The sequence below is a fragment of the Erythranthe guttata genome, chromosome 9 (genome assembly GCF_056151865.1).
Source record: "Erythranthe guttata isolate IM_541 chromosome 9, IM_541, whole genome shotgun sequence".
In the NCBI taxonomy this organism is placed as follows: domain Eukaryota; kingdom Viridiplantae; phylum Streptophyta; class Magnoliopsida; order Lamiales; family Phrymaceae; genus Erythranthe; species Erythranthe guttata.
Genome location: NC_142541.1, coordinates 3709274 through 3728390, shown reverse-complemented (window position 1 = coordinate 3728390; position 19117 = coordinate 3709274). Strand labels below are relative to the sequence as shown.

General features: G+C 41.1%; 1 protein-coding gene across 1 annotated transcript; it reads right to left on the bottom strand.

The window, feature by feature from the left end:
- Positions 1-9637: 9637 nt before the first annotated feature.
- Positions 9638-11326, bottom strand: LOC105959764 (putative acetyltransferase At3g50280). Its single transcript, XM_012983910.2, has one exon. The coding sequence runs from the start codon at positions 11108-11110 to the stop codon at positions 9734-9736; it is 1377 nt and encodes a 458-aa protein (XP_012839364.2). The 5' UTR covers positions 11111-11326; the 3' UTR covers positions 9638-9733.
- Positions 11327-19117: the final 7791 nt, after the last annotated feature.

The window sequence follows — 19117 nt, the reverse complement described above, 5'->3', positions numbered from 1 at the left end:
TTGTCGAATCACCAAGCTAATCAAATTCCTCGTCGTCGACAAACCATCCCCCTACAACATCATCCTAGGGAGGCCAGCAATCCATACCTTCAAATCAGTACCTTGCTCCTACCATCAGAAGTGGAAATTACCTACTCCCTACGGAATGGGGGAAGTACTTGGAGATAGACGTCTCGCCCGAGAGTGCTATGCAAGGGCTCTACGAGAACCTTCCAAGAAGCCTAAACCGTCCGGAAGGGGAGACGACACCCAAAAATCCGACAAACGGAAGTGGGTCAACGCGATCATTGAGGATAATAAAGAAATCCTTATCAGTGTACCAGATGACAGCATCAAGCTAGCAGCCGTTGAAGAGCTTAAGCTCATAGAGCTCACTCCCGGAGATACTTCCAAGCTCATACGAATAGGATCCGATCTAGATCCAACCACGGAGCGGCAGCTAATCAACTTCCTGCGGCACAATGGAGATATGTTCGCATGGAAAGCCCAAGATTTGTCGGGCATTCCTCCTCAGGTAGCTCTGCATCGGCTCAACGTCGACAAAAGGTTGAAGCCAGTCAAACAAACGAAACGGACTTTGGTCCCGAACGCAACAAGCATATCAAAGCGGAAGTGGCAAAACTCCTTGAAGCGGGCCACATACGACCAGTTCAGTATCCTGAATGGCAGTCGAATGTAGTACTCGTTCCCAATGCGGGTGGCAAGTGGAGACTATGCATAGACTTTACTGACCTCAACAAAGCTTGTCCTAAGGACCCATTTCCTCTACCTAGAATCGATCAACTCATCGATTCGACTTCGGGGTGCGAGCTCCTCAGCTTCCTCGACGCATACCAAGGGTATAACCAGATCTTACTTGCGCCAAAAGATCAAGAGAGGGCTAGTTTCATCACTGACCAAGGCATCTACTGCTATCAAGTCATGCCCTTCGAGTTAAAAAATGCAGGAGCCACCTACCAACGTCTAGTGAACACAAGGTTCGCAGATCAGATCGGTAAAAATATGGAGGTGTACATCGATGACATGCTCGTCAAAAGTGTCAAGGTATCAGACCACTTAATCGATTTGGATCAGTGTTTCACCACCTTACGAAGATATAAGATGAAACTCAACCCCCTCAAATGTTCGTTCGGAGTTCGGGGAGGTAAATTTTTGGGATATATGATCTCACAGCGGGGAATCGAAGCTAATACTGCTAAAATCGAAGCAATCACCTCAATGGCTCCACCAACATCCATCAAGAAAGTCCAACAGCTTAATGGCTGTTTGGCATCTCTGAATAGGTTCATTTCTAGGTCAGCGGACAAGGCTCTCCCATTCTTCAAGATTTTAAGGAGAGGAAAAAAGTTCGAGTGGGATGAGGCATGTCAAAAAGCCTTCACTGAGCTAAAGTCATATCTCGCATCACCACCCTTGCTCACAAAACCTCAGCCCAGAGATACCCTTCTACTATACTTAGCTACCTCAGCTGATGCCGTCAGCGCAGTTCTCATCCGAGATGGAGAAGGGCCACCAACCCATATACTACATAAGTCGCGCCCTCCAAGGAGCCGAGCAACGCTATACCAACATGGAAAAACTCGCTCTCGCCCTTATCAACGCAGCTCCGAAGCTTCGACCTTACTTCCAGTCACATCAACTGGTGGTTCTCACATATTATCCTCTGAAGCAGATACTAAGAAGTCCCAAGACATCCGGGCGATTAGCAAAATGGGCGATAGAGCTAAGTGAATATGGGGTCGAATTCAAACCCCGCCCCGCTATCAAAGCGCAAGTATTAGCTGACTTTCTAGTCGAAATGACCTCAGTAGAAGAAAGCACCTCTCTACCTACTTGGTCTGTCAGCGTCGATGGATCTTCCACTGCCACAGGAGGTGGAGCGGGTATCGTCCTAACGAACCCTGACGGAGACGAGTTCGAATATGCTCAACGATTCGAATTCACAGCCTCAAACAACGTCGTTGAATACGAAGCACTGATAGCGGGAATCCGCCTCGCCCTAGCAGCCGGAGCGCGCAAGCTCCTAATCCAAAGCGACTCTCAGCTCGTCGTTAACCAAGTACTCGGAGTTTACGAGGCCAAAGTAGACACCATGGCCAAATACTTAGCTCTCACACACACACTCTATTATCCAGATTCGAGAGCTACGAAATTAAACAAGTGCACCGCTCCAATAACGTCCACGCTGACAAATTAGCTAGGCTTGGAAGTTCCACGGCTAGCATCGGCGGAAGGTGACGCTCCTCACCTCACCTCAGCCGGAGATAACTTCACCCACTGAAGTACAGTACACCGAGGAAGATGAACCATGCTGGTTCACTCCAATCCTGAAGTATCTCAAGAAGGGAGAACTTCCAACGAATCCCACCGAAGCACGAAAGTTAAAAATGAGAGACGCTCGCTTCATCATATTGGGAGAAGAATTGTACAAACGAGGGTTCTCATTCCCGTATCTCAAGTGCCTCGACCCGACCACAGCGAATTACGTACTTAGAGAAGTACACGAAGACATCTGCGGCAATCACTTGAGCGGGAGAACCTTAGCTCTCAAACTACTGAGGCAAGGCTACTATTGGCCAACGATGCATGAAGACGCGAAGAAATTAGTCCGGAAGTGTAAGCCCTGCCAAGAGCATGCCAATATCCCTCACCTACCAGCGGCATTAATGCAACCGATTGACAGCCCCATCTCTTTCGCCCAATGGGGAATGGATTTAGTTGGACCATTCCCGCCCGCCACAGGAGGACGCAAATACCTCATTGTAGCAGTGGACTACTTAACCAAATGGGTGGATGCTGAACCCTTAGCACGCATCCGAGAAGAAGAAGTCATCCAATTTCTATGGAAAAACATCGTGTGTCGCTTTGGAATCCCACGTTCCATTATCTCAGATACTGGAACCCAATTTTGCGGTGACAAAGTAAAAAGTTGGTGCCTCGGCTTCGACATCAAACAGTTCTTCACATCGGTAGCAAATCCACGAGCTAACGGCCAGACAGAGGTTACAAATCGCACCATCCTCCAACACCTTAAGACAAGGCTTGGAAGTGCCAAAGGAAAATGGGTGGAAGAATTTCCTAACGCCCTATGGGTTTATCGCACAACCCCACGCGCAGCAACCGGAGAGTCGCCTTTCAATCTAGCTTTCGGCACAGAGGCTAAAGCACCCGTTGAAATAGGTGAACCATCTTGGAGAATCACCAATTATGATCCAGCAGCTAATGAAGAAGCTATGCCAGGAAGCCTAGACCTTGTAGATGAGTTACGAGAGATAGCATACATCCGGCAACAGATGTACAAATCACGCATGGCCAAGGCATATAACTCAAAGGTCCGTCCTCGCTCCTTTCAAGTTGGAGATTTAGTCCTCCGGAAAGCTGAAGCCTCTCACCCCATTGGTAAACTAGATCCAAAGTGCGAAGGACCATATAAAATCACAAAAGTGGTCAACACTGGAGCATATCGCCTCGAGAACACTGACGGACACCCTATACCCAGAACATGGAATATAGGGAACCTCAAACGGTTCTACGCTTAAGGTATACATCTACCTTACTTCAGATCAGTTGAAGTCACCACCCATACCCCTTCTATATGAAAGTTACTTACAAATTGTCACCCTTGCAGGCTCCGCAACCTTCCACGTCACTTGTCTCGTAAATTCGCTTCTACATGCGTGAAAATTTTCTACTACATAACGAGGTACGTAAACATCCTACCTAAACTGGGGGGCTAGTAAATTTACTTACATCAACAATTCATAACCACATCTCACCATCTTATTATAGATTGAGAAACAATTACGAAGGGATGCATATTACTCAATCAATAGCCCAAAGAGCAAGGATACTCCACACCACATCGCCAAGGGTAGCTATACTTTCACTAAAATTCAACACACGGATGCTCTTATTTACTCTTACTAACATGAAAAAATAATTCCGCTAGCAGGCATGATCACATAGCAACTCGCAGCAACTCACGAGTTCATTTCATATCTCGAAGAGCGAGGAAGAAAAACAATCCCCGTAGTAGGGTACGTAAAAGTGTAGCACACATCACTACATCTTCAATTACTAAATATTCAATACAAGTGTTTAAACAAATTTTCCTTTTTCTCAATTATACTTGACAGACATAGAGACGCTAAAAGAATTCAATCTACCATCAACACAGTGAAACGAACGAGTACAAGGAAAACGTGGAAGAAGAATAAGTGCCACACAATCACTTAGAAGAGTTTTTATCGAGATAATTTATTTGCTTTAGCAGTAGTTAGTTACCTTCGCCTCACGTAGGCCTATCGCATTAGCTATTTATTTAAATTCGCCTCACATAGGCTTGTAACAATTCTCCTTTGCTATCATCGAATAAATCACAATTTTCGTTTTACTCTCTGTGCCTTTACATCGATACAAATTACTTCTTATCATGAGTATAATTCAATACCACCCTATAAACACTAAGAGAGATTTAGATAATCCATATAGCCTGGCCAGCTGGATTATCTAAGTCCCTTTATTTGTTTCACGAGGTGTTAATTTTAAAACGTGGCCACGGACAAATATATTTAAGACCCAAGCGATCCGAACAAAGGGCACGACCCTTAACAAAAACCTTGGGAGACTGATACCCTCCTCAAGTACGTCGCTTACAATGCTAAATGTAAATACATATAAGCAACGCATTAACTCTTGACAATGTCAAAATAAATAAATCGAAATATTAAATTTCAAAGTCAAACAAAGAAGAAATTCAAACGAAATAGTAGTGGACATACCCATCTACATCAGCGATAAAAACATAAACACATAGCAAATAATAAAAAAAAAGGGGAAATTTAACTATCCTAACAAATAAATTTAACTCCCCTACCACGAGTGGAAGACGCACCCACAGTGGGGTCATCCGCAACCATGTCATCCACGAGCTCTGTGCCCGTCCCATTAACATCTATCTCATCCTCCTCTTCATCGGATATGCCGGCTTCTATCCCACGAATCACTTTCTCGCTGATACCACCCGCATCACGAAGATATTTGATACAAGCACGCACTAATGGCTTATAAACCACAGTCAACGAATGCTCCTCAATCATAGCAGCACACTCATCACTACCTCGGAAGCTAACCTTGGTTTCCTCCACGATGGACTCCCTATAAGCCGCACCACCTGATGTCGTGAGAAACCTCTTCCCCGTCGCCTTCTCAACTTCGTATTTCTCTTTGAGCTGGTCGTAACATTCGTTCAACTTATGAACATCATCCTTATACGCCTTAGCATCACCTCCGATAACCTCGAGATCCTCTGTCCTCTGAGCAAGCTCCTCTGTCCTCCGGGCAAGCTCTTCCGACCGTTGAGCAAGATCGGACCGCACTACCTCCAACTGGCTTAGAAGTTCGTCCTCACGCGCCTGACTTCGAGCCCGCTGCTCTTCCTTCCTAGCTTCCATGTTCCTACCATGCTCCATGAGATATCTCCAAGTCGCTAGCAACTATATAAAAAATAAATAATAATAATATTTTTCGCAAGTCTAGAGGGAATAAAACATTAAATCTTGTTTTAAATAGACAAGTACTCACCCGACATATGTCCCCACCAGCTAACTCCAACATGTGAGAAGGACCCTTACCAGACATCCGAGCATGGTCATACTCCCGAACGAATCCCTCGGTACTCAACATCGGCAAATCATGGTCCGACACATCCCAATACGACTCCTTACCTTCGCGATTCACGCCATAGGTAAACAACTGTTTTCCTGCCCCACCATGAAAAGCATAGGTCTCCTCAGGGTCTACCCGTGGACGCTTAGGCATAGCCACATACTCGGTATCCACCCTCTTTCCCTTGCCACGATCTCTCGTAAGTGGACCCCCCTCCACTTCACCAGCACTGCTACGGTCATCTTCGATCACAAGAGAAATTTCTACATGGACCGCCTCATGAGGCAAACCACTCGAGGAACCCCCCAATGTAGCGGACACCTTCTTCGACGACTTCTTCGACGTCCCATTCGCTTTAGCTCGAAGTGCCGCAAAGGTGATACCCCCATCTACAAAACAAAACAACCACATAAGAGACATGAGATTTATACAAACAAAGAACTACACCAAAAATATATATATATATATATATATATATATATATATATATATATATATATATATATATATATATATATATATATATATATATATTTTAATATCAATGCACTCAAAGGATATATGGTGCTGACCCTTCGTCTTCGGTATCAAACCCCTCGGGTCAAATTCCACATCACACAACCCCGAATCTTCAATCCTTTTCGCCATATTCGCAGTTATCTTGAAACTCTCGCATGTCGGGTTCCAAACTATGGGGACGTCGAAAGTGGGAGCCTCACATAAAAAAAATGGGTCTTCCATTCCCCCACGGATAACTTCACACTCTTCACGAATTGATAGGGAACGCGAGGATGAAAACAAAAGAAAGGCAGCTTAGTAGGCCGATGTAACGTAAATAACGCCTTAAACAAACTCATAGTAACAGGCAGACCTACTCGAACCACCCTAAAGTGAAACGCCTGGAACATCAGAACAGCAGTGGGAGTTAGGTGACTATACCCTATCTTGAATTCCTCGCAAACCTTCAACAATGTTGGATGCGGTGTAATTTGAGATGTACACGTCAAGTACGCCAAAAATACCGTATGAAACCCATCGGGTGGCGAGTACAAACGGTCACCCTTCTGAGGCAACAACAACTCGACATTACTTGGCGCTCCAGATAAACGACGAATAGAGTGCAAATGTTCTTCCGTCAACACACTATCAAAATTAACTAAGTCCAAATTAATTGGCTTCTTTTTCTTTTGCCTCCTCGTATCAATCTCAACATCACCCGGTGGAATATCATCTTCCTCCTCCTCTTCATCCGTCGGCTCAACTTCACTACTACGCACCACGATCACTCGCCGAAGGTGCTTGAATCGAATCATCGCTGTCACTATCGAAATCCACGACGTGACGCCCATAACGACGTCTACTAAAACCATCTCCCACAACGGTAGAGCGAATATTAATATTAGACTCCAAATCATCACTCCAAGACTCAATGATTTCTCGCTGACCAAAACTCCTCCGATGCACATCAACTTCGTCGTCAACTACCAACTCCGAGACCCCGACCCGATAGCGCGAATCGCGTCAAAAACGGGGCCCGGACACGCTCTCACGCGCGCGAGTCGCGTCCGGAGACGCCCTACCACGCGCGCCACCCCCCCCCCCCCCCCAATTACTGCGCATTCACGCGCACTGGCCCCCACGTGTGACGCGCGCGCACGCGCGCTCTTATTGAGCAGCGCGCGCGCGTCTGCCAGCAGATCCCCCCCCATCGACGCGCGCGCACGCGCGCCCTTATTGGCCAGCGCGCGCGCGTCACCGCCCAGCCCCACACCTCCCTCCCGAGCGCGCGCGTCCACACACGCCCCAATACGACGCGCGCGTGGGAACACCGCTGACGCGCCCTGCCCACTGGCATCCCTTCACGTGTCCCTCTCCTCCCCTCGGGCTCCGTGCCAGCCGCCACCTCAGCAACTCGACTCGGCTCCCCGCGCTCCACGAGAGAATTCCTCTCACCAGGTTTGGGCCGGCTAGCGGCGCGGCTCAAGCCGACTTCCACCTCCGAGCCATCTACCACCCCCATCTGCACAGTATTTCGTGCAACGCCTACTGCGGATCCGATTTTCGCACCCGATACCACAAGTTTCTCGCGTTCCATGCTCACCGTACCAAAAGTTTTCTCGCCCCCTTCAACCGGATCTCGAAGTTTAATTCGCAAAGATTTCGACTTACCCGGATTCGACATGATAAAAAAAATTCCCCGAAGAAATAATCAAGAAACAAAAAATTTCTACTCTACCGCTACAAAATAAAAGAAGAGAGAACAGAAGAAGACATAAAGTTAAAGATACATACCCATATTTATTACGCAAGAGTTGAAGTTTAATTTTTTCCACCGCAAAAGGAGTTTATTTATCTGGCCCTGGTATATTATTTAAAACCCTTAAATATATACCTTGCTGCCAAATAAATACAATTATCCCTTATTTAAATTAAGGAGATTAATTCAACGCCAACGCAAAATCGTCAAGCCACGACACAATTAACTCTCGACACGAGCCGGATTCCCCTCAACGCAGCTCCCATCTCGACTCGAGAGTTGGGGGGCTTAATGATATACATAATTGGGCCGACCCAATGGGCTTTAAATTATCTAATAACTAGGCCCAATATACGAAAGCCCAATCACTTACAATTTGGCCCAATACACGAAAGCCCAAGCACCTTCAAAGTAAGGCTTGGGCCCAACAGAGTAAGCCCAACCCAATCAACGACATATAAATAGATGTTTTATTCATTTGTAAAGGTACGTTTTCATAATTCACCAACAAGCTAGAGTTTAATTCTCTCTACCATTTCTGCAATCCGTATATCTGACTTGAGCGTCGGAGGGTTTTCCGCCGGATCAACCCCCGGCATAGTTCACGTGTGTTCATTTCGCAGGGACCTCAGGATCATCAAGTTGTCAAGTTACTGATCCGTTTTGCTCTCCCAGTTCATTTTCTACACTACCCTAGGTGATCTACATTTTAGCATCATCAATATTGATGACAGAGAGATGTCTTCCTTTAACCAAATGCAATAATTCTTAAAATCTTTCTTTCTCGGAAGATAAGATTTAACTACACACTCCCAGCAGAAAAAAGATATTCAACAATTTCTTTTTTATTATTTTAATTTGATTATAGACTTGCATCCCCAAAAATATTATTTTTAAGCACTTTTAGTCCAAAAAAGCCCCTTTTTTTTCTTTCTAAAATGACCCCATAGTCCATCCCCAAAACAAAAGATCCATAGATAGACACTGTTATAGCTTGGTTAATAAATTAACATTGATGTCAAATTGTCATCACAGGTCCACCACCGGTCCACCAGGTTGTCCCCTTTTTTTTTTTCTTACTCAGTCCACTATGTACCATTGTACCTACACTATGTACCATTGTACCTACTGTAATCAGAAATTAAATGTTATATCTAATTATATATATTGACTGGATTTGAACTGTACATTCCCACATGCATATAAATAACACACACCCAAGGGGCGGGCCCATGTGTAGCCTTGGGGTGCTCCCGGCCCTGAATTTCTTTTTTTTTTAACAATTTTCTATTATTTTTCTTATTTTATTTTGGTATTTATCTATTAATTTATAAATTTTGCCCAAGATTTAAATTTTCTACATTTTAGCACATAAAAAATATTTTTTTCTTCTCTTAATTCACACACATATTTTCGCCCCCACCAAAAACTCCCTAGGTCTGTGGACACACCTATGTGTATGTGTGCTTAGTAGACATTTATTTAATCAAAACTATAATTCAAATCCACCTAGTGTAAATAACAAGGTGTAGTATCTAATTTCCTGTACTGTATTTAAGAATGAGGGAGTTTTAGCAGGAAAAAAAAAATTCCATAAAAATAGGTGAGTTTGTTGAAGAATATACAATTGAAATACATAGTAACACAATGAACTGTAACGTAACAATGTTTTTATAATTAGGCTCTTACTCATCAAGATAAATGCACTTTAAGAAGCTAAAATCTTATTCATAAAACACAATAAACAATTCCACCGAGTTAAAAAATTACATGTTCATAAATTAAAATCATTCCACATCTGAAAACAAATTAATAATTTTCAAATGCATCCAAGAACTCAGCATCACTTTCCATTGCCTGCATTGTCTCCGCCGCTAAGCAAACTTCGACGTCGATCCCGCCATCTTCCGCCGCCGGAAAAGTTGTCATCTTCCCGTCGAATTTCTGGCTTCTCCCACTCCTCACCGCTATCGGCGTCCCCCATCCAAAATCGTTGCCGTAGACATTGTGCCTCGGCGAACTTGTTATAGCTAAAGTACAATTACCAATACTCCCCTTTCTCACTATTGTTGGCTTTTCAATCCAATCTTCAACAAATTTGACCACTTCTTCTCTATTTTGACTAGCAACAAACTCATTGATTTTCATCCCTACATACCCTAATCCCTTGCCCAAAAGCTCGGTTTTGCTAATCGAAGTTTTCGCAATGTAGGTTCCATTCCCAAAGTAGCCATCACCTAATGGGATTCTTGCTCTTGCACCAACTACAAATAGCATGATGCAACAAACTTCTTCTTCTTGATCTTCTTGCCTAACAATTTGCGGCGTTCGACGATTGCGGTTTTTGTTACGCGCAACGCTCCGCCACAAGTGAGCCGAGACAACTTGTAAAGACGATATAATTTTGTCGCTACTGGCTTCTGAATTGGCCTTGGCTTTGAGCTTAGCAACACTTTCTCTGCTAAAATGGAAAACCCTTTGAAGCAATTTCGGCATCATCACATTATTTTTTTGCAAGAGATTATTTTGCTCCAATGGAGGAAGAAGAATAAGGCCATCATTGCAATTGCTCGGGAACCATTTTTCGAATAGTGGCATTTTCGATATTTTATCGAAACCACGGGATATCTCGGACCAAGAATTGAAGAAATGCCAGAAAGCTGTTCCGTCTATCACGGCATGATTCGCCGTGCAGCTTATAAAGAATCCATCCACAAGCTCTGTCACTTGCACACCGAACAAAGGCTTCGAAACTCCCTCGATATTCGAAACACCGTTAAGTGGGAAAAAGGACGACACTATCTCCGGTACGTAGTTTGCTTCCAAGATGTCGGAAACGCACACTTCAGCGGCGACCGCGTGAGTGAACTCGGCACCGGCATTGTTGCATTCGACGAAATAAGAAACATTGTTATCGTCGTTTCCAACGACAGCAGTGCCGAGGCGGCCGGCGAGCGGCGGAAAGAAGCTTAGTGTGTGTGAGAGTGTGTTCTTGAGGTGGTCGATAATCGTGTTCCGGAGTTGTTGCGATTCGGGCTTGTGAAACAAGATTCCCTTTTGAATAGGGTCGAGTAGGAGGAATTGAAGATCCCATGGAGTTAGATCCATTCTGGACATAGATTTATTATTATTGCCATTGTTTGCCATTTGAACAAGGCATGAAGATATGATATCAATTTTTTCCATTGATATATATTTGAAGATTATTTTGTTGGAAAAATCGAACTCAAGAAAGGAAAAATGAGTGGAGAATAAAGGCTGAAGAAATTTGTAGCTTAATTATTAGGGTGAGTAAATGGTAGCTTAAACCATTATATAACGAAAGGGAAAGGTAGATGCTACGTCTGGATATGTAACCGTAAATTTGATTAAATAACTACTCACTAAGTATACATATGAGTTTGTGTCTGATTATGTATAGAACTATGATTTGAATCCACTCAACCTAATTAAAATAATTAGGTGTAGCATTTAATTCATATAGACCACAAAGTCAATTTTCTTATCTAGAATAATGAAAGCATCTAGTTTAAATAACTTTATTGCGTTACCCGAAGTGATATAATATAATAATTGTCTGAAACCCTCACATGTTGAGATTCTGTTGTAACCATCAAGATATTGTGCTTCAATTCGTAGTAGGGCCTTGTGAGTAGACATAACATATAAGCAAGGAACATGTGTGATTTATGGCTCTAAATGAGTTGATCTGGTTCGTGAGCCTCATCATACTGCTGGACAAAAGTTCGAGTTCCAGCTCGAGCTCAACTTTTCTCGGGGTCAAGTTTGAGCTCATTTTACCTGCTCGAACTAGGCAGTTGGTTTACACACTATAATTTGGGTATGATAAACATAATTGACTCAATGGACCTTAGGTAGGAGACTTGGGGGTAAGCAAGTCGAATCCATTAACCTGTCAAACCCATTAAAAATCATCCGGTAGGACCGGACAGATAAATCAATCAATAGGATTGGGTCTTGAAATGGAGAAGATTCGCGGTTTGGATCTAAGATGGGTTCAATGTTTTCAATACTCGTAAAACTCGTCTTGCTCCACTATACAAAACCACACCGTTTTGTTTATATGATGTGGTATGATAAATTAATAATATATAATAAATAAATAAATAATCTCTTGTATATCAAATACATAAATAAACTACAGGATAATGGTGTTGGTTTTGCTTGCTGCTGACAATGCTATAGTTATTTATTTTATTTTAATTGTGTTACAAACTTTTAATTAGTCACTCTTTATAATAGATTTTATGGTTAATATTTATATTAATTTTTATTTACTCTTGATATTTACCATTATTCATGTTAATTTAGTTCGAAAATTGGGCGAATTGCATATAATCCAAAGAGGCACTTGGGTTTAGTTCAAACCAAAACCAACTTCGCAAATATACTATTATCATGTATTTTTTCCTAAAATACCCCTTAAGATATAATTTAAATTACTTTCATCCATTAAACGTTAACTTTATCTATATGGTACATTGACTCAAATTTAACAAATATATCACATTCACCCCATTTTCACAAAAGAAAAAAAAAAAGAAAGAAAAATCAAAAAATGTTTTTTTTGCCAGTCAGTCACTGGCATTCACTTTTTTTTTTCCTCAAAAAATCATATTTTAGCCGGTCTTCAGCGTTGATTTTTTTTAATGACCAATTCATTAATTTTACTATATGTACAATTATTGAGTGAAAAAGTACAATTATTGTCTGAGACAACATTATTTCAGGTTGTGACAATAATATTATTTACTCAGAAAAAAACCGTAATATTGCGGGCTGAGACAATAATATTAATATTAACGCATAATATTACTGTATGAGACACATTAATATACACATAATATGGGATAGTTTCAGTTTTGATCCTTATATTATACACCATCTTTTATTGGTCCTTTAACTTTTTTTTGTATGAAATTGGTCCTCTTAACTTTTTTTGGCACGAAATTGGTCCTCAAATAACCAGTTTTTTTTTACAATTTTCGACCACCGTTTGAAATTGCGGTTAGTGTGGACGGAAACGTCACGTGCGAGGCACGTGACCATGCACATTAACCCCTTATGTTTACATATATTATTAATGTAACCCCAATATCACTTTATACTTACATTTTTTTCCAAATTAAATTATATTCGAGAAATGTACTAAAATGTGAACTGACAAAAATACCATAGAAGGGTTTCCAGGAAATAGTACATTACATTTTATTCACAAATATTATTTATTTCTTTATTTTAATTTTTTTTTATCGAAAACACTATAACTAATTTGAGTATACCAAATTTTATTAAAGATTTTTTTTTAGTTTTATAAATATAATTTATTTCATTATTTGTAACTATTAAAATGTGAAAAAATAATTAAACATATATTGTACTTTCAGAAATAATTTTTTTAGTCATTTATACAATAAATCAATTTTGCCTAATCTTATAAATTTTATTGTATTTTTATTATTCTTTAATAAATTTTTAATAGTATTTCAATTTTCAATAAATGTGCAAAAAAAATCAATTAAATACCATTTCAATTAAAAAAAGGAACAAAAATGTACAGTTTGTGGCTCGGCGGCGGAGGTGAAAATGGCAGATGGGGCGAGGTTGGGGCATTCAGAACAAATTCTTGGGGAGTTTAATTTTTTTTGGACGAATTTATAATAATATAGTTAAACAGGGCCAGATAAAAAATATAGGTAAGACGCGAGGGTAGAAGTGGATGATCATACGCCTCGCACGTGACTTTCCGTCCAAACTAACAACAATTTCAAACGGTGGACGAAAATTATATATAAAAAAAACTAGTTATTTGAAGACCAATTTAGTGCCAGAAAAAGTTGAAGGACCAAAATTTGAAAAAGGTGTATAATATAGGGATCAAAACTATATTTATGCCCTACATAATATACTATAGTACTACTAAAAGCTCTTTTGGTTAGACATATTAGGCTCGACGGGACTAGTTGTCCCGATTAATTCATTGTTAGGTTGTCGTGTTAGATCTTCTCTTGATTATGCGGCCCTCGGATTTTATCAGGCAATTAGCTACTATTGGTCAAGCCAAAATCGGCTTGATAATTTATCATTAGTTAATCCAGTCATCTGGCCCTGTGTGTAACGAGGATAATAAAACCCTTCCAAAAATAAACTAATTACCAAATTATTATATATAAATACTTATCTTCTTCACAAAATCCTTACCGTCGAGCCCTAACCAACCAGCAGGTACGCTGTGTTGATTTCTCTATCTTAAAAGAAATTTATAATCACCTTTGTTACTGGTAGAACAAATCAATGGTTAACTAATAAAGATGCAAACTTACGCGTCAGATATTGCATATATATATATATATATATATATATATATATATATATATATATATATATATATATATATAAAAAAGGATAGATAGAATATTTCTTGGAGAATCGTAAGCATAACTATTAAGAAAACGAGTCAATTACTAGTTTTTGGTCTATATGAGGAGTTTGTGACACCTGGGCAATGCAACATGGTTGTTGAGAGGTCAACTGATTATCTCATTGATCGAGGCCTTTAAAGAATATTGCTTTCCGATCGAGACTGTGTACTCAATTTTTCTTTCACATTTTTTATGTGCCTTTGATGCTTGTGTGTGTTCTTTTTTGAGGCAAGAGTTAGTTAAAGAGGACAATAAGTGAGAATTCATGGCTATTTTTACACGGTTCAAGTTATTATGTATTTCTGGTTTTCGGCATTCATGCTTAAAATACAGTTAGTGTGATTTTTATAAAGACATGAACATTTGCAGCACTTTATCTATTACTCATTGTTTTAGAGGCCACTAATGTATGGCTGTATAGTTTTTGAGTATTGGTTCCTCATAACGAGTTGGAATATTATGTTGTCTCCATTTTTTCAGGAAAAAAAAAAAAATTGTTACTAAAAATTTAGAGATATAAAAGTTACAAACCTTATCAAATATTAACAGATCCATGTACAATAAAGTTCTTTGTAAATTGTAAATGGTTTCTTTTGCAAAAACTATCTGATATGCCTAATTGGGCCAACCCAATGGGCCTACAACTTCTTTACCTAATGGGCCACGGACCCAATATTTAAGATCACTATCACCGAGGCCCAATCACCTTCAAGTAAGGTTTGGGCCCGACAATCTCAACTAAGCTATAAATAATCGTTTGAACTCATTCCTTAAGGTAGGTCGTATTATCTGAGCAATACGGTCAACTGTATTCTCTGGATTATTTCTATTATCCGCACGTCTGACTTGAGCGTCGGAGGGGTTTCCGCCGGATCAACCCCCGGCTTAGTTCACGTGTTCTATGATCGCAGGTATCTCAAGGTCATCAAGCTCGCGAGCCACTGATCCATTATGCTCTTCCAGTTCATCCTACTTCAACACTCTAAGGTGATCTATTTCTAGCATCATCATTTTGGCGCCGTCTGTGGAAGGCAAACAAGATCACGTAGCGCGCAAGATGGCCTTGAGACTTCTGCTCAGGGGAGTGTGACACTGCTAACAACCTCCCACCTCATGGAGGCTCTAGCTTGCCACTTCCTCCTCCCCATGCTCGGGATCCACCACGAGACCCTCCTCGTGATGTTCCACTAGATCCTCAACAGGATCCACTTATTCCCGCCCCTCGATCAGTTCAGACAACCGAGGAGGCCCTTCAACGCTAGCAAGGGTTATGGACTCCCTGGGGGCTTACCTCTGCCTCCAAAATATTTCGTTCGCCAAGGGTTATCGACTCCCTTGGGGTTTAATGTTTCCCCTAAATATTTCGTTCGCCAAGGGTTATCGATTCCCTGGGGGTTTAATGTTCCCCCTAAATATTTCGTTCTCCAAGGGTTATCGACTCCCTGGGGGTTTAATGTTCCCCCTAAATATTTCATTCGCCAAGGGTTATCGACTCCCTGGGGCTTACCTCTGCCCCCAAAATATTTCGTTCGCCAAGGGTTATCGACTCCTTGGGGGTTTAATGTTCCCTCTAAACATTTCGTTCGCCAATGGTTATCGACTCCCTGGGGGTTTACATCGTCCCCAAAACATTTCGTTCGCCAAGGGTTATCGACTCCCGTGCGGCCTACCTCCGCCCGCCTCGAACGGTTTGGATAACCGAAGAGGACCTTTAGCGTACGACCGCGGAAGCTTCAACTCGTGCCACCACTGAAGCAATGGCACAACCGTGCGCATCCATTCAGACCATAGGTCTCGAATATAAAATACCATCCGAAGTTTGGGCATCTCATCCCAAGGTTTCGCGATCGCCTTATCATAAAGTTGGGAGTTATCCCATCCGAAGATTGGGCATCTCATCCCAAGGTTTCGTGATTGCCTCATCCTAAAGTTGGGGGCTATCCTATCCTATCAGAAGAGTTATACATCTCATCCTAAAAGTTGCGTATCATCTCTCTACACCAAAGATAAGAAATCCCCCAATGAGTGGATATCAACCAGCAAAAAAAAAACAAAAAAAAATAAAATAAAATAAAAAATCAGCCAAGCCGCCCAAGCCGCGCGCGCGGTGCGCCCTCCTCCTCGAGACGCGCACGCCTCAATTCCAAAAAAAAAAAAGGAAAAACGTGCAGTAAAAGAACGCGTGCGTGGTGGACACACGCCAGACATGTGGCCCTCGGTCCACGCGCGTGCAGGAAGAAAGAAAAAAAAAACTGAAAAGTGCCTGGACAGCCTGCGCGCGTGGCAGCCACGCGCTTACGCGTGACGAGCGCGTGTGGGCCACGCGCCTGCAGCATCTCTCCTTGTGAAATCGCCGTCACTTCATCTTTCTCTCTCCATAAATTAAAGGAACGCGCACGCCTCCCAATGAAACCTTGGCAGCTCTTCTCTCTCTCTACATGAATTAAATGTCGCACGACTTCCCATATATTTCTTGTCAGCTCTTCACTTTCTCTCTCCATGCATTAAATGCGTGCGCATCCCCGTGCGCGCAAATTCAACTCACATCAGCAGCCTACTGCCCCCGACCTACAAAGCGCGCACGACCCCATGCTCGCGTCATACAATGTGTGCCGCCTCTCCTCTTTTTCTTCTTCTTCTCTCAGCCGATGGCCGTCTTGTCGGCGTCCTTGGGAAGCTTCTTGCCAGCCTTCAGCTTCTTCTCCACCGCCAAAAACTTTTCTACTTTTGTATTTTTCTACTTTGGCCATAGAGAGTTAGAGAGGGGGAAAGATGACAAGAGATGAAGAAAGAGAGAGGGGATAAAAAAATGGCGGTTGTAGGTGAGTGGAAGAGAAAGAAGATTAGGGCATGTGTTAAATTGAAACTAAAAGGACAAAATAAGTACTTTAAATTGCCCAGGGGGTTTCACTAATTAAGATCAAAATTTGGATTTTTGACTAGGGCAGAAAAAAAATATTTGACCTCCTCATATATATTTTCAAAACTAGAGGTATCCATCATTCTCCCATATGTTAAATATAAGTTTTGAGAATTGTAAACATGTATATGCCATGAATTGTTTTGAAAAAAATGATTTTCAATTTTGACAAAAATAGTAGATAACGTAAATTTGTAATTACCATTACCATATTGTATTGTACCGAATTTTGATATACCGTTTTATTTTTTTGGTACGGCGATGGTAATGAAATTTATATTACCGAAACTTAGGCAATAGTAATGATTCGAGGGATTGGTATCCATACATAGATCCACAGATTTTCCTATTGAAATGCTATTCATAGAACCTTTTTTACTTGCTTGCAGTGCGATTTATTTCATTTGTAATTTTCTCCAAAAAAACCAAAATTCGTTCACTATTTCGTGGGTTATAGCACCAAATGAATTGAACAACTTCGTGTACAAATACACGAAGTATATGTGTTTATCAATATAGAAAAGAAGGACAAAATTGGGGGTTTTCAAACGTTCTTTAGTTTCGTGACAAAGAACACGAAATCATAACTTACATTTTGTGGTACTTTACACGAAATATAAGTTAAAGATTCATACAATGATGTACGAAATCACTAACTGGGTTTTTTTTTTATTTAACAGAAAAATAGTTAAATAAATACAATAAATTAACATAAAACCCAAGTAAAAATACAAATCGATCTAAAAATCAAATACAAATACAAATTGAACTAAACTTCAAATACAAATATAAATTACAATTAAAATTTTTTTTGTGAACTACTGACCTGACTTTAATTGTTCGTACAAGAGTAGTCGGAGTTTGAACATTTTGAGTAAATGCCTCAGGTTTTTAGCTCTATGATGTACCCATGCCGGATGGATAGGTGGTAGAGGACTATTCACGACCAAATTAACAAGCATGAAATGATTATTATGCAATGTCACAACAATCATACATGATAAGTGACCACTGCCAAACATAGAAAGGTAAGTCATACTCCCTACTTGGGTCAAAAGTATCACTAATGCACTGTATTTGGTAGCAATGCTCAATCCCATTTCATTCATATGTCCATCCAATAAGCTTGCGGACAAGGGCCTGAGGGCCAGTCACACTTGTGTATCACCTTAACGTATCCAGTACTGACAAACATCGCCGTGTACACATTAGCATGCTCGTATAACTCAATAAGCAACTCTCATCTCACTTGCGGCCATCTTTCTTGATCCCGTACACAGCTTGAGCAACGCACCGGATTGTAATGATACTCTTCTTCGATTTCTAATTTCACCAGCTTAGCCCACACCCCACGTCGGAATATTAGACCTTGGTCTTTATTGCCTCCCATAAATTTCGTCGCATTTACCTCAACATTTCTGTTTATATGGAATATATACAATACACATATGATACGAAACTGGAAAGACATTTGGCAGTGCTTTCAAGAGAGCCAACTCCTTGTCTGTCAGGATCGCATCAGGTTCGACACCATCTAACAACTCTCTCAAACAATTCGAAGTCCACTCGTAAGTGTTTGAATCTTCATGCGACATAAATGCAACAACAATCGTGAAATTATTCTCAACTGGAGTTATCCCAATTATTTCCAAAAGAGGCATTACATACCTACATCGATGTTTTTTTACATATTTAAACAATACAATACATTATAAAACAACAATTATAATTTAAACAAGCGTAAAAGCTTACTTACTTATTGGTTTTGTATGTGTCCATCCATATAGCATATGGGAACAGCCGTAGTAACTTAATAGACTTGGGACATGC